Consider the following 14335-nt stretch of genomic DNA (forward strand, 5'->3'; position numbering starts at 1 on the left):
GGGGACAAAAACCTTCATCTTTATTCATCTAGCCCTTAACTGAAATAGAAATCATAGGCATTTGCATATCAGATTACAACTGTGGGAAGTATTTTGAAGAATTGTTTACACTCAACACTACTCAAAAATTAGAATAGTTATTAGACCTGCTGTTATGTCTTATTACTATGTCCCAAATTGGGTTGTAACATAGTAATCTTTATTGCTATAGATATTTCAGCAAATTCTAATTTGTGGTATATATTTAAAATATTTTTTCTGAAAGGAATCTGCAGGTTTTCTCAACTGATAAAGAATCCATAGAGCGAAAAAGATCCAGACGTACTCAGCCATAAAGAATGACAAACTAGAGACATTTATAGCTAAATGAATGCGCATGGAGTCCATACTCTTAAGTGAAGTAAATAGGACACACGTGTAAATACTGAATTGTTTCTCTGGTGTGAGAAACTGAAAGTGTAAATGAGGACCAAAATGTATAACAGATAATGGGAAACAGGAAGAAAGGTCCAAAGGGGATTAGAAGGGGAAGTGGGGGTGGGGTGGGGGAGAGGAAAGAGGAGAGAGAGAAAAAATATGAGAAAAATGGAAACCAAGTCTTTGTAAATAGAGAGGGATGGGTGGAGGGGTTGAAGGGAGGGCAGGGGAATGGGGAAAAAAATAAGAACCAAGGTGTGACATGTTCAGGTACAAAGTCCCAGTGATGAGTGTCATCATAATGTATACCTAAAATGTACCAATAAACTTAATTAATAATAATAATAATAAGAAGAAGATCTGGACAGTGAAATCGGCGAGGGAAGATTGCATTTGTTTGTTTGCTACTGAAACCTCAAAGCCTAGTACAATTCCTAGGACGTAGAGGAGATCTAGGAATATTCTCTAAATGAGTAAGTCAGCTGAGGGAAGCCTTCCACTTCTCCATTACAGATCACTCAAGAGGGGATGGACATTCCATCTGCAACCCAAAGCATCGTGTTGTAAACCTCAAATATGCAGGATAAAATTTTATCTTAAAAAAAAGAGCAGAGGGGTAATCCTGTATTATAACCTCCAAACAGCTTGCCATCACTGGGGGATTTTAAATTTCTGGCATATAATTGTTGGGAGAACTGCCTGGATGCTCACACCCAGCCTCTTGAATGAAGGGGTTTGATTCCAGTGAGGTCACAAGGAGAAAGGCCCCTCTCTGCTCCTCCCGCCATGGCCTGGGGAGGGGCATCTCCGCAGCAGCCCTGTAATGGGCAGGGGCCTCCCAATCCGCCTGCTGTGGGTGTCAGGCCTTCCTACCTTGACTTGTGGGTGGCCTGCCCCTCCTTCAAGATAGAATCACTCTTGTGCTGGATGATCACGGACAAGAGGCTGCAAAGCAAGAGAGACTGTCAACAAAATGCTGAACACATCACGCTCCTGTGGCAGCTGGTATGAGTAGGAGAACAGAGGATGGGGGGTCCTCTTTCTAGAGCGGGATGTTCAGAGCTCCCTGTCATAGGAACTCCCTGAATTTGGTAAGAGCACAGATCCTGGACCGTGGTTCCAGAGACCTGGATTCACTGAAACTGGAGGAGGGCTCCAGATGCTGCATTTCACACTATACACACACATAGACACACCCCCTAGATTCACACAATATGCACATGCATTCAAGAGTCACACACACACACACACACACACACACACACACACACACCCCATAGAATTCTGGTTTTTTTAGTAGTACGTGAAATATATTTTACGTGAGCTAAAGGACAAGCTGCAGAATCAGTTAAGAGCAGAAGAGGTGGCCCAAGGTCTCATGGTGTTAGCGTAGCACAGCACAATATGGGCAGCCCCTTTTTCCAACCCATCGACGATTCAGCATCATTCATGTCCAGTTCGAATGATTACTGAAGAGTATCTTCCACCTTTGGCACTACCTCATGAGTCATTCTTAGTTTGTAGTATCTGCAAAGGAGCAGAACAGTTGGTACTTTTGCCTTGTCTGTGAGTACAAATGCAGGGACTCTGATTGGTGCAACCACTGAGGCCAATTAAGTTAATTCTGTGATGCATCCAATCCCCAGGTTCCAGATAATAGCAGCCACAGTGATCCCACAGGAGCAGGATCACTCATCCCCATTGGTCAAGGCTTTCAGTTTATTGTCCTCAATGTGGAACAAAGCACCGTTCCCACAGACGAGGAATTCCAGATGAACCCAGGGTCTACTTTTGGATAGGGATTTTCAGTACCAGGTAAGCTAGGCACAGAAACAGGGCTGGCCTACAGCCTTCACTCTTGGAAAAGCTTTGATACTGGGAGCATAATTTAGAAATGTCTTGGTGCACTCTGGTTTTAGTCCCCTTTCCTGAGTGAAGCAGCCGGAGAGTAACCAGATTTCAATCCTCAGGGTTAATTCTCTCCATGGTCTTCTTCCACCCAGGCTACAATTTTTCCTTCCCATCCAGGGATGGCATCATCATCATCATGAAAACCTCCTCTTTGACAGTGCCAAACTCAGGATCTAGCACTTTGAGGTGATACCAGTGTTTCCCTACCCAACCAACAGTTACTTTAAAACCCTTCAATGTCACCTCCTGCAACCTCTTTGGTATACTGACCATGAAGGGCACAAGTGACTGGTTAGTGCAATGGAGCATTTTAGTGCAGTTGCTGCTGACTGCTGGAGAACTCTGTGAGTGAGGCAACTTTGAATGAGGTGGCCAAGACTCCCGGTATCCACTACCTGCCTGAGTTTGGGGTGATTTGCCCCGAACCTTCCTTTCCTGTTTCTTCTGTGTCTCCGTGAGGTGAAGACGCTCCAAGAGGCTGGAGATACCCTTCTCTAAGCTGTGGACGGTGTGGTGCTGAGGGTCATGACACGGAAGCTGTTGTGAAGCCTTCGCAGAGCATTTCAGACAAGCTGCAGGTCGCTGGTCCCTCTGTGAGTGATGGAAGCAGGTCCTTTTCCTGCTGCTAGAATGAGAAAGCCATTGCTTTGAGAGTTGTAACTGCTGCAGTTGGCCACCTCATCTGCCTCTTTTCATACGATGAGCCAAAAGGACATCTCTGTGTTCTAGCTCCTTCTCTAGATCCACCTGCTGGTAACTAGCATCCAGGAGTTTCCTGAGTGCTTCCTCCAACTTGGCCTGGTGCTGCTGAAGGAGGTGCTCCTTCTGCCCCAGCTCTTTTTCCTGTTCTCCCAAGATCCGGTTCCTCTCATCTAGCCTCCCCTGCGGATTCACATGCCGGCTGTGCAGTTCATCCTTGTCTGTAGTTGCTCACGGTCGTTCTTGTTTGAGCTAAGAACAGATGTGTCCTGCTGAGTCAGTCTCTGCTGCAGGGCATCCCTGATCTCCCGTAAATTTCTGACTTCTTGTTTACATTTCAGCAGTTCTTTCTTTAGGTCTTGACTTTCCTCCATACTCTGATCCAGATGATTCTGGCTTATAATCTGTAGTCCTGATACCATTTTCTTTGCTTCCTTCATTTCTTTTTCTAAACGTTCTTGTTGTTCCCAACAGCTGTTCTTCCCATGAGGTCTCCAGTTGGTTCCAGAGCTCCCTGGCCACCAGGCTCGGGGTACTGGAGAGTCTGTCTTCTCTGTCCCTTCTGAGGGAATAATCACAAAACCTGCCTTCTTCTCCGCCTGGGTTATAATGGATTCACTCTTTGCACTGTGGATTGGACTGGGTGACTTGTGTCCCTCCCATGGTCCCCTCTTGGCCCAGCCATCCTGCTTCCCTGGGTGAAGTGGGAGGCTGAGAGTCACCTTGCTCCCAATTTCAGGCGTGTCTCCCAGTGCGGGCACCCGAAGCATGACTCCACGCATGAGCCCCCCTTGCCCCCAGCCTCTCCCAGACTGCCAGAGAAAGCTGGAAGGGCCCCAGAGCTGGGGATACTTCTCAGCGGGAAGCGCCCTGTCCTGGCACCTCAGACTCTGCAGCAGCCGGGCCTTGGTGGGACCTGCCTCCCCTCGCGGGTGGCTGGTCCCTGGGAAATGGCCTCGGGCATCCCCTGGAGTGCACGCTTCAAATACCTAGGCTTACACACATACCCTTACATCTACAGTTGTACACACACATGTACCCATCTCTAAATTCTACCTGTGCATGTGTGGAGACACACACTCTGGAATTACACACACATCTCACACACACACACACCCTTAGAATCACACATACCCCTAGAACTCCACATACATACATATACATACCCTATATAATTACACTCACACACACAAACACACATATGCACACCTGTAAAGCTCCCCAACATTCAGTGAAACAGTGCCCACCCATTTGAGGTGCTTGTTAAAAACTATAGCTGCCTCTGGAGATTCTGACTCTGGGGTGAGGTCTAGGTGTTTGCATTTTTCACAGGTACCCCAGGCTCATTTTGTTCTCCAGGGATATTTGGGAAACATGGCTGCTGGCAGATTTTTGTGAAAAGGCTGTGGGTTGTCTTCCATGTGTTTGTGCCAGTCAGGCTTAGAGGCTGGGCTGGATGTGGCTGGCTTTTAAGGGTTCCTATACACCCCAGGATTTCCCGTTAGCCTCCTTGGGAAGAGACTTGTTGTGTAGAGTGAGAAAGAGGCCCCAGTTCCCAGGTGAGGGGATAGAACAGAGCTGGCTGATGATCCTGTCTTCCTGCAGCTCCTACGTGAGCCTTCTGTGGCTGCTGCCTTAGCGAGAGATTAGGGAGATTTCTTTCCTGGAGGAATTAATGAAGAAGGGAACTTCCAGTGGTTCTTTTGCTGTAACTAGGGTTATGTTATCACTAAATTGGAAGCAGAGCCCATGTGACGGCCTCCTGAGGCCCAGGCTTGAGTGTGACTTTGTCTTTGAAGACCTTTGTGGAAATCACTCGTCGCCACTCTGCTCCATCTTTGAAATGGAGTCAAAGTGATGGTTAATGCCCCTGTCCTGGCAAGGTGTTGCAAAGATTTCACAGGGCACCATGTAGGAAATAAAAGTAATCACAACTCCCATCCTTCATCAGCAGTATTGTTTATTGAGTGCTTACTGTGCTCCAGGCACAAGCTAATATGTTAAATAAATGGATTATCTCACTACATGCTTTAAGTGGCTCATTTTCATAACATTTAAAATACTTCACAAGAGGAACATCATCTAATTCACACCACTACTCTTTTGGATAGCTACGGAGCTTCATTTTACAGAAGTGGAATCAGACTCAGAGAGGCGAAGCAATATCACACAGCAGTTAAATGATGGGATGGAGGATGTTCCTAGTCTGTTTGGTTCCAATGGTGCTACTTTGGCGCTTCACAGTCTCGTTGTAGAGATGAGCAAACGGAGGTGTTATGGCTTAGATCTGAAAGAATCAGAGGCTTGGAAGGTGACTGGATCACGGGGCACCCCCTTGTCAGTGGATTCATCCATCGATGAGTTCAGGAGTTGAATGTGCCATTAGGAAGTGGGACCTGGTTGTAGGTGAGTCACTGGGGCCATGACCTGAAGGGAGTATTCATGCCTCCAGCAGCAATCTTCCTACTCTGCTTCCTACCTGTCATGGGGTGAGTAGCTTTCTTCTGCCCTACCCTTCCACCGTGCAGTTTCTGCCTTGGAGCCAGCTCACTGTGGACTGAAACTGTGAGCAAAAATAAACTCCTACTCTTTTAAGTTGTGGGTGCCAAATATTTTGTCCTAGTGATGAAGACAGATGGTTTAAAGAAAGGCTAAATGACTTTCCCAAAGGCCCCAGGTTTTGGAACCATGTTACCCTGACTCCAAAGCCACTGCTCATGCTCTGAGCTCTTACAAAAGAAGAGGCCCACTTGGGCTGATAGTAATCATTGTCTGCCTCTAATGCTGACCAGTCAGGTTCAGCAGTATGGGCCTCCCGGGCCAACATTGTCTCTGGGTTCTTCCAAGTGCCGCCTTCCAGAATCCCATTGGAAGTTGAGGCCACAGCAAGTAAATTCATCATTAACAGGCAGAGGCAGTGAACAGATCCATGAAAGTGTTCAGTGATCTGTACTTATGGTAATAACAATAACCAATAAGTCATTGTTCGAATCCCAGTAGGCTGAAGGGGATGATGAACCTCTTCTCCCGCCTCATTTATTTTCAAGAAGCAACTTGCTTGCTCACAGGGATCTACATTTGAGAAGAAAACTCTGACTGTAGCCTGCATTCTCCCTGAGGCTTTTAGAGGTCAGGAGTCCCGCAGACAGGGATTCCTGATAGAAGTGTGACACCCCAGGTTCATGTTCTAATGAGCCAGTTGTATTGGTTTCTGCCTTCAAACTTCATAGGATGCCTGTTGCCCGGAATCCTTGAGATGAGTATCCCTAGAACGAGATTCCCAACACCAGTACATGCCTCTCTCTATCCCGTTTTGGATGTATTTCTGTTCCTTGGAGGTGCCACTGTCCTCTCTGACCACACTTACACATAGCTGCCTGCACACACTTCCCCCACCTGTCTTGTCTGTGCCCCACCATTTTTGGCTTCCTGTTTCATCCAATCTTGGCTTGAAGTTTCTTCCAAAGGAATAAGAAACTGATCCCTATCCTCACCGCAGACAAGGTAAATGTACCTTTTTCCCTCTCAAATTTCCAGACTCTTCTTTTATCACACCTCTTGTGGTAATAACTACTATAGAGTCTACACATATTCATAAATATTCATGACAAGAATGATTAAAAAACATAAGGATTCCCAATGGGCAGTGTGGTGGAGTGGTAAAGAGGAGATGAGAAAGATCTGAATTTAAGTCATGATCTTACCATTCACTAGCTGTGTGCTTCGGAATAAGTCAGTTAGCCTCTCTGGGCCTCATTCTCTCATTTGTAAAATAAAAATAACAGTACTCACATTGTGGAGTTGTTGTAGAAACCCAAGAGGTAATACACAGGAACAAAGTATATAACACAGTGCTGCCACAGAGAAAGTACTCAGTAATGGTAACTGCTATGGTTGATATCATCATCATTAGGATTGTCATTTTTTATCTGCCAAGAGAAATACCTGGGAGCTTTTCTTTGTATCTCATTTTCCATCATAACTGTCCTACGGGCATCTTCCCAAACCATTTCCAGGAGCTTCTGCAGATCTGATGGGAACAGAATAGGTTACTCATGACTTGAAGTAGGATTGTGCATGGCAGGAGCCAGACTCCAGACTGGGGTTGCCTTTGGTCTTGTGTGTTACAGAACTGGAGAGGGATCCCACTGGGGTCCAAATGAGGTGGCTCACCACAGGTTGTAAAGCTGACCTTGTACTGCCCTGCTTAAAATCTTACAGTGACTTTTCATTTTTCTTTTGACATCTCCTCATGGGCCTATGAGGTCTTGGAGGGTTTGGCTGCTTTTCTTTTTTCCTTTACTCACATTAAACTCTGCTGCAATGAGAAAGAACTGTTTCTAATTCCAAGAAGAAATCTTGTTCAGGAAACTCTTTCTGATCTCCATAAGCCTGACTTTCCAAACTGGTGATTTACAGTCTAAATCTGGCTCACAAATGTATTTCATTAGATTTGAAGTGTATTCCAACCTTTTAAAGCTAGAAGGTTTTGCATACAATTTCAGAGCTCTAGCTTGTCTGGGAAAGAATCTGAGATGGGGCTTCATTGCCCTCATTCCTGCTGCATGCTGATTGTGGCCTTTAGATAAGTATGTGCTCTCCAGCTCCCCATGGTTCCCACCACTTCTGTTAGTTACCTTTTATTTTCATACTTAATCTTATTGGTTTTTATACAGCATAGAAACACTTCTGCAGAATTAGTTGTTATGGGTTGAATCCTGTCTCCCAAAAGATATACTGAAGTCCTAGTTTCTAGTAACTCAGAATGTGATCTTATTTGGAAATAAAGTCAATGTGGATATAATGAGTTAAGATGAAGTCACAGAGTACAGTACACCCTTATGCAGTATGACTGGTGTCCTAATAATAAGAGAGAGAAGCACACAGGAGGAAGAGGGCCATGTGATGTCAGAGGCAGAGATTGGAGTGATAGATCTAGAAACCATAGATCGCCAGCAACTACTGGAAGCTAGAACAGTCAAGGAAGGCTCCTCCTTTATTCCAGATAAAGCATGGTCCTGCTGGCACCTTGATCTTGGTTGTACAACATCCACAACTTTGAGGTGATAAATTTCTGTTGCTTTAAGCACTTGGATTGTGGCATTTTTAAAGAAATTAATACACCAGCACTCTCAAAACTTGAAATATATTTTTAAGAAAATGGGAAATTGCAAGTGAATGGTCATGTTTTCTGTTGATATGTATGTGCAAACCTCGAGCCCTTTCACTTATTTGTACTCTCTAAATTGGAACTAGATTGGTAGAAAACCATGAAATTCAGAACGTCTTTTTCCTCCAGTTGGAAGCTGTCCTTGGTGCTGAAACGCTACAGTGCAAGCTTGTAACTCAGTGACTGTCTACTCCAGAATTTTCCCTCAGATTTACAAACAAGAGAGAAAAGAGGCTTGGACTAAGAACAGGAGAAACTATGCATGCAGACCACCATTGGAAGGTGAGAGGCTTCCCAGAAAATGAAAAGGGGACTTTTGACATAATTTTCAAATAATTCCAGGAATCAAGGAAAATCCTACACTGGTAATTAATGGAATTTAAGCAACTGAAGGGAGAACCTTGAATATGTACTCCCAGCAGTGCAACCTGTTCACATCCCTAAGTGTGCAGACCTGTTATATGGCTAGCTCCATGCCACATGGCTGGAGTAAAAATAATTTTTGATTTTTATTTTTTCTCATGATAGAAAATACTGGTGGTTTTTTTACTGTCTCAGAAGAGAGAGTAGAGGGGCTGATGTTGGTTTTGTAAACTTTTGCTAGAACTTTCACATTTTCCTGCATTCTCTGGTATTCTGAAAGCGTATTCTCTTCCTTCATCCACAGTACGTGGCAATAGGTCTACCTGCAGACTCCTTCAGTACACTGTTCTCCTGACCTCCCTTACAGCACTGATATTATGGGATGGCAATTGCTGTTCAGATGTGGGTCTCCCTTTTTTAGCCTGTGAGTTCCTTGATGTCAGGGGTCACATTTTAATTGTCTTTCTATTGGTAGCACAGGCAGAGCTCTTGACACATGGAATCTCAGTCCATAGTTGCAGATTGGATGAGTGAACTTACTAAGGAGAAAAAACTAGGGATCTGGAGGACAGAGAGCTAGATCTGTGAAAGGCACTTTCCTAGTGAAGACACTTTCCACCCCTTCTGGGTGCCTGTAGTTACCACATGCCCAGATGTCAAAAGCCATATCTGGAAGGGAGGCCTGAACCCTGGAGCTACCCAAGACTATTTGTGTCCAGTCTTGTTTATGAAAGCACTCACTGAGGGTTAGGGAAAGAGTGTCACTTCTTAGTAACCTTGGAGTCATCTAGGCTACAATAAATATTAAGATTTAACCATTTTCCATTCTATCTTCATTGTGGACATGGTTTCATTTTTCCTGAATCTAACTTTCATTTTGGTCTTGACATGTCCACATATGCTGTCATCACACATCCCAGAATCCTTCAGGAGTGACAGGAGCCTATTAGTGAGTGAGTGATTGCTCGTTCCTCTTCTTTCTTTTTTTTCTTGGGAACCAAGCATCAGCAATGGACAATGCTCCACTTCCTTCTATCCTACCCATCAGCAAAGCAGACAAGGTGTGGGTGGATACCGCAAATGGCCCCAGTGACCTGACACACTGGGCATCCCTCCTGAGGATTACATGTAAAGCTTTGTGCTCAGTAAACCACATATTTTTTTCCTGCTAGCTACATGTCTCTGAGGAAGAATGGTACCATTATGAAATATTATGCATCATGTATTTGAGCTTGAACATGTGTGAAGTAGAACAAAGTCTTGGGACTTCTCAAGGCTCCCTGGGAGAATGGACTTGTTTGGAAAGGCTGCAAATGCTACAGTGTGGAGTTTCCCTGACAAAGACAGTCTCATGATGGATACTCACACACAGAGGAGCCTGCTTGGTTCTCAGTTCCCGAGGCTGTGGACTGCTGTGACCTACAGCTCAGAGAAAATGGCACCCTGGATTCTCAGATGCCAAGTCATATAAAAAAGAAACTGACTTTCTTCCTCCATCTTCTAACCCCTGCTTGTCTAAGAATTCAAACTTCAAGTGACTTAAATTCATTTTCTCTTCTTTTTGGGGAAAATAAGAGAGGTCTTTTGTTTTATGGGTTGGTTTAAGGGAGAATGTTGTATGGTATAGGGGCCACATTTTTTATTTCCTATGTAAGTGATTTTTCTCCTGTACTGGTTCCAAGACTGGCAGAAGAAATGACGTGGGTGTTAGTTTCTTGGGAATTCCCCAGCTATTGATTTAGGAAGGGTATCTGTCCACAGAGAGGCCACAACGTGCTGTCTGCAGTGATCTGCATGTACAAAGACTTCATTATGCAGCTCACCCTGGAAATTAGACCTTGGTCAAATGGTGCAGCTCTCAGAATAGGATCCATGAATTCAGAATCAATTTGAGGAAGTTTTAGAAGGCAGTGAGAGACTGGGAAATTAATCTACTTTTGTCAAAGCTCTGACAAAAAGGATGGAAGTTAATGTATAAATGGAGGAAGAGGGCACTAAAGTAGAAGGATTTTCCTTTCTAGAAGTAGATCTCTGATGGAAATGCATTTCGTAGCCATTGCTGTGTACCAGGCTGAAGGTAAGGCATTCATGACTGCATGGATCTCACATTCCTTTCCCTTAGCAGTAGAACTATGTGTTTTTTTTTTTAATGTGGTGAAAGGGAAACATTTGCTAGCTAATTTTCCCAGCATCCTTTGCAGTTGGACATGAGTTGGTGATGAGGTTTCTGAATGATGAGATTTCAATAGAAGTGTAGTATGGAACTTCTGAGAATGTTGCTTAAATACTGCTGAGTCTGGGCACTTTTGTTTGTTTGTTTGTTTGTTGCAGTATTAGGGATTGAGTCCAGGGTGTCTATGCTGAGATATATCCTCAGCCTTTGTATCTATATTTTTTTAAAAATTTGAGACAGGGTCTTGCTAGATACTAAGTTACTCAGGCTGGGCTGGAATTTGCTATCCTCTTCTCTCAGCCTCCCAGAGTTCTGGGATTACAGACATATACCAGCATGCCAGCTGTGTGGGCACTTTTATATTTTGTGTACTTTCTTTCTGCTTTAAACCTGGAATGTGGCAGCCATATTGGATCATGATTCCTACTGAAGATGGTAGAGTAAGTAGAAGAAATAGGCTTCATGATGACCTTTGGATTCATTTTAAAGCCTCTGGATTCACTTAAAGTTGTTTAGATCTCCTTTAAGTCACTCTTTCAGATCTCTGTATTAGCCCAAAGTAGTTCCCACCTGATACAGTGAGATTATTAAATACTCAATAAGAACCAAATGCTAAGAGACTTGAAAGATGGGAATCCCAGGGGAGTCAGGTAAGGCTTTAGAGAGGAGGAAACATTTGAGCTGGGTCTGGAGGGTTGAGTAAACATCCACCAGACTGAAAGAGGATTTCAAGGAGAGTAAATTGTGTAAGAATATGGCTTGTTTGAGAAGAGGGAAGTACGGTGGTAAGGTTGCGCTGCCCCGTTTAAGGTATGGAGTGGGAAAATCTGAGGCAATTAAAGGAAGCCTGGGAGAAATTCAGAAGCAATGAGGAGTCATTGATAGATGTTAAGATGGACAGTACTAGATGTCTAACTTAGAAAGTTCTCTGTGGCTTATAAGTGAGTGGAGGCAGGAGAAGAGGCAGCGAGACTAGGAAGTTGAAATACTCTGGACCTACTTCCCTCCTCAGCTTCAATTCTTCAGGTTTGAGCTTGAAAGTTAGAGCTGAGAGGGGCTTTCCTTTATCGTCCTGAATAAATCATCCCCACTTCAATCAGGAGTCTGTCTTCAGCATTTCCAACTGCACTGCTACTTCTAGTGTTCTTGTCTATAGTCTTTCTCTTTCTTCTAAAACATACTATACCTCGGTTCCTTTCACAGAGCAGGCATTCCACAAATAGGTACTGAAGGAACTATATATTTAAGAAATCAGGAAGAATCACATATCTGCTGATGGTTGTATGTAGGTCCTTTTTATCTCAGATAACACTTGTGTTCAGAGAACAGCTTTTCAGGGTTTGGGGACCTTTCTCATCCCCTGTTGAGAAGGCAAGGTGGTGGGGCTTTCTTACTGCAGTTCCTACTCTGAGTCCTAGCCACTTCCTGGACAGTTGCATTTCTGCCCACCCTTGACTATGACTAGCAGGGTCCTCTGCACACTCTCAGTCTGTTTTTACCTCCTTTCCATCCTCCGTGGATCTATGCTACACCCAGTCCTTGTTATCCCTGCCCAGCCTTGGTTTCCAGACACGTTGAAGGTAGTGTGAAAGAATGTTGGTCACGTAGGCAGGCCTTGGCTTGGATGCCCCCAAGGGGAGAGACAGATGGGGACACAGGAAGAAGATATTCTGGGCACCAGAGTCAATAATTTTGCAAATTTCTTCAGGTGCCTGTCTTTCTTTCTCCCTTCTCCCTTCTCTGTCTTTCTATATGAGTCCTCCTCTTTCTTTTCCTATTTCCTTTTGCTACACCACCTTAAGCTAGAAAGTTTTGGGAATGGATTCTTGATACCACGTATAGAATCCAATCACAATTCTGTCATCTGATTGAGGGCTACAGTCTTCCCAGCCCCGACTATATGACAAATGGTATGCATACACAAGGGTGAATTTTCTTCTTGAGCAAGGGCCCATAGCGTTCAATGGATGTTCCAAAAGGTCTGTGTCTCCTACATTGTGGGATGCTGAAAAGCCTTGTTTCTGGGGGAGGGATCATAGAAAAGACAAATCTGGGGGCCGGGGATTTAGCTCAGTGGTTCTGCCACCTGCCTTGCAAGCACAGCGACCCGAGTTGGATCCCCAGTACCAAAAAAAGAAAAAAAAAGAAAGGAAAATCTGTAGAGACAGAAAGTAGATTTGTGGCTGCTTGGTGACTGGCTCGAGAGAGAGAGAGACACACTGCTAATAGACATGAGGTTTACTTTTAGATTGATGAAAATGTTCTAAAATCAGATTGCAGAGATGGATGTACAATTTTGTAAGCTTACTGAAATTAGCAAATTGTACATTTAAGATGAGTGAATTTTATGGCATGTAATTAATACCTCAACATAGCTGTTTAGACGTAGGTACTGAATTTGAAAGACTCAGTATGAAAAAAAATGACATAAACTATCTCACTAAATTTTATATTGGTCACACATTGAAATGACAGTATTCCAAATAAACTGGGGGCAAATAAAATAATAGTTTTAAAATTCAGAAAGATCAACAAGTGGCCATGGAGCACTTCCCCAGGAGGAAGGGCTTGGCGTAATTCAAACTATAGAATGTATTTCTGATCCCTGCTGAAGGAAAAGAAAGGGATCCAAGAAGATTGAATAGGGCAGGGACCTCTGTATCTCCACTCTCTGAGCGGGGGTAGAGATGGAGCTGGAAGAGCTGGTAAAGGCCTCCAGGCGTAGAGGCCCCTCTCAGATAGGACTTACAGATGTGAAGAGGTTCTTCATCTGGCTTGGTTGAAGAGAGTTCATTATCCTCCATGTCTTTGCTGCTGGTCCCCTGGGTGATCAAGCTCTGAGGTTCGTCGGAGCCAGGGTTCCCTGAGATCATGCTGCTCTGCGGGGAGGATCCCCCGCTGGTCCGAGACAGACTGAGCGTGGAGCCTCGCCGGCTTGGCTTGCGGATAGTGTTTCGAATCACAGGAAGTTTGAATTTGGTGGTCTAAAGAGAAGGTAGAAGAAGGAGGGGTTTCAGAAATGAAGCAGAGAGGTCGGAGGCATGGAGAGAGGGAGGGGAAAGGAAGGTAGAAGGGAAGAGGGGAGAAAGGGAATGAGGGGGTGAATGAAGAAGAGAAGGGTAAAGAAATGGAAGGAAGGAAGGAAGGAAGGAAGGAAGGAAGGAAGGAAGGGACAGAGAAGGTGGGAAAAGCGGGCTCTGGGTGGGAATTCTTTCTGGATCCTTCCAAATACCGTGAAATATACTGTGGCTCTGGGGTGACCTATGTAACAAGGTGAGCTAATCTAAAATGTGTATCATTTGAAGTAAATATGACAGGATTTATTACTGAGGGAGCGCTCATTGTCAGCTCAGGAAGTCCGATGTGTATGTCTAGAACTGGTTTTGTTTTTTCTTTTGTGATAACTACTGCGGTTGACTTTTAAATTGTAGAAGAAGATGCGGTGAATATCTTTAGCTACATCAAGCTTTTGATCCTGAACGCTAGGTACCAGGTTCTTCTTCACCAAGTTGATGCCTGGACCTCAAAGATGACGATTTGTATTTCCTGTTCCTAGAAGCACGCAGTATAGAGAACATTCCTCACCTGATGTGTAGGAAATG

General features: G+C 44.3%; 1 protein-coding gene and 1 pseudogene across 3 annotated transcripts in view; both read right to left on the bottom strand.

Annotated features, from left to right (window-relative positions):
- Positions 1-14335, bottom strand: part of Ccdc60 (coiled-coil domain containing 60) — a 165021-nt gene that overhangs the window by 11674 nt on the left and 139012 nt on the right. For all 3 annotated transcript variants that reach the window (XM_010604079.2, XM_010604077.2, XM_010604078.2), the window contains 3 exons: positions 13483-13717; positions 6973-7057; positions 1291-1362 (listed from right to left, as the gene is read on the bottom strand). In XM_010604079.2, the coding sequence (XP_010602381.1) occupies positions 1291-1362; positions 6973-7057; positions 13483-13717 (392 nt within the window). The remainder of the gene's footprint in view (positions 1-1290; positions 1363-6972; positions 7058-13482; positions 13718-14335) is intronic.
- Positions 2390-3809, bottom strand: LOC104848268 (annotated as a pseudogene).

The sequence above is a fragment of the Fukomys damarensis genome, unplaced genomic scaffold (genome assembly GCF_012274545.1).
Source record: "Fukomys damarensis isolate Sample0158 unplaced genomic scaffold, DMR_v1.0_HiC HiC_scaffold_12, whole genome shotgun sequence".
NCBI classification, from domain to species: Eukaryota; Metazoa; Chordata; class Mammalia; order Rodentia; family Bathyergidae; genus Fukomys; species Fukomys damarensis.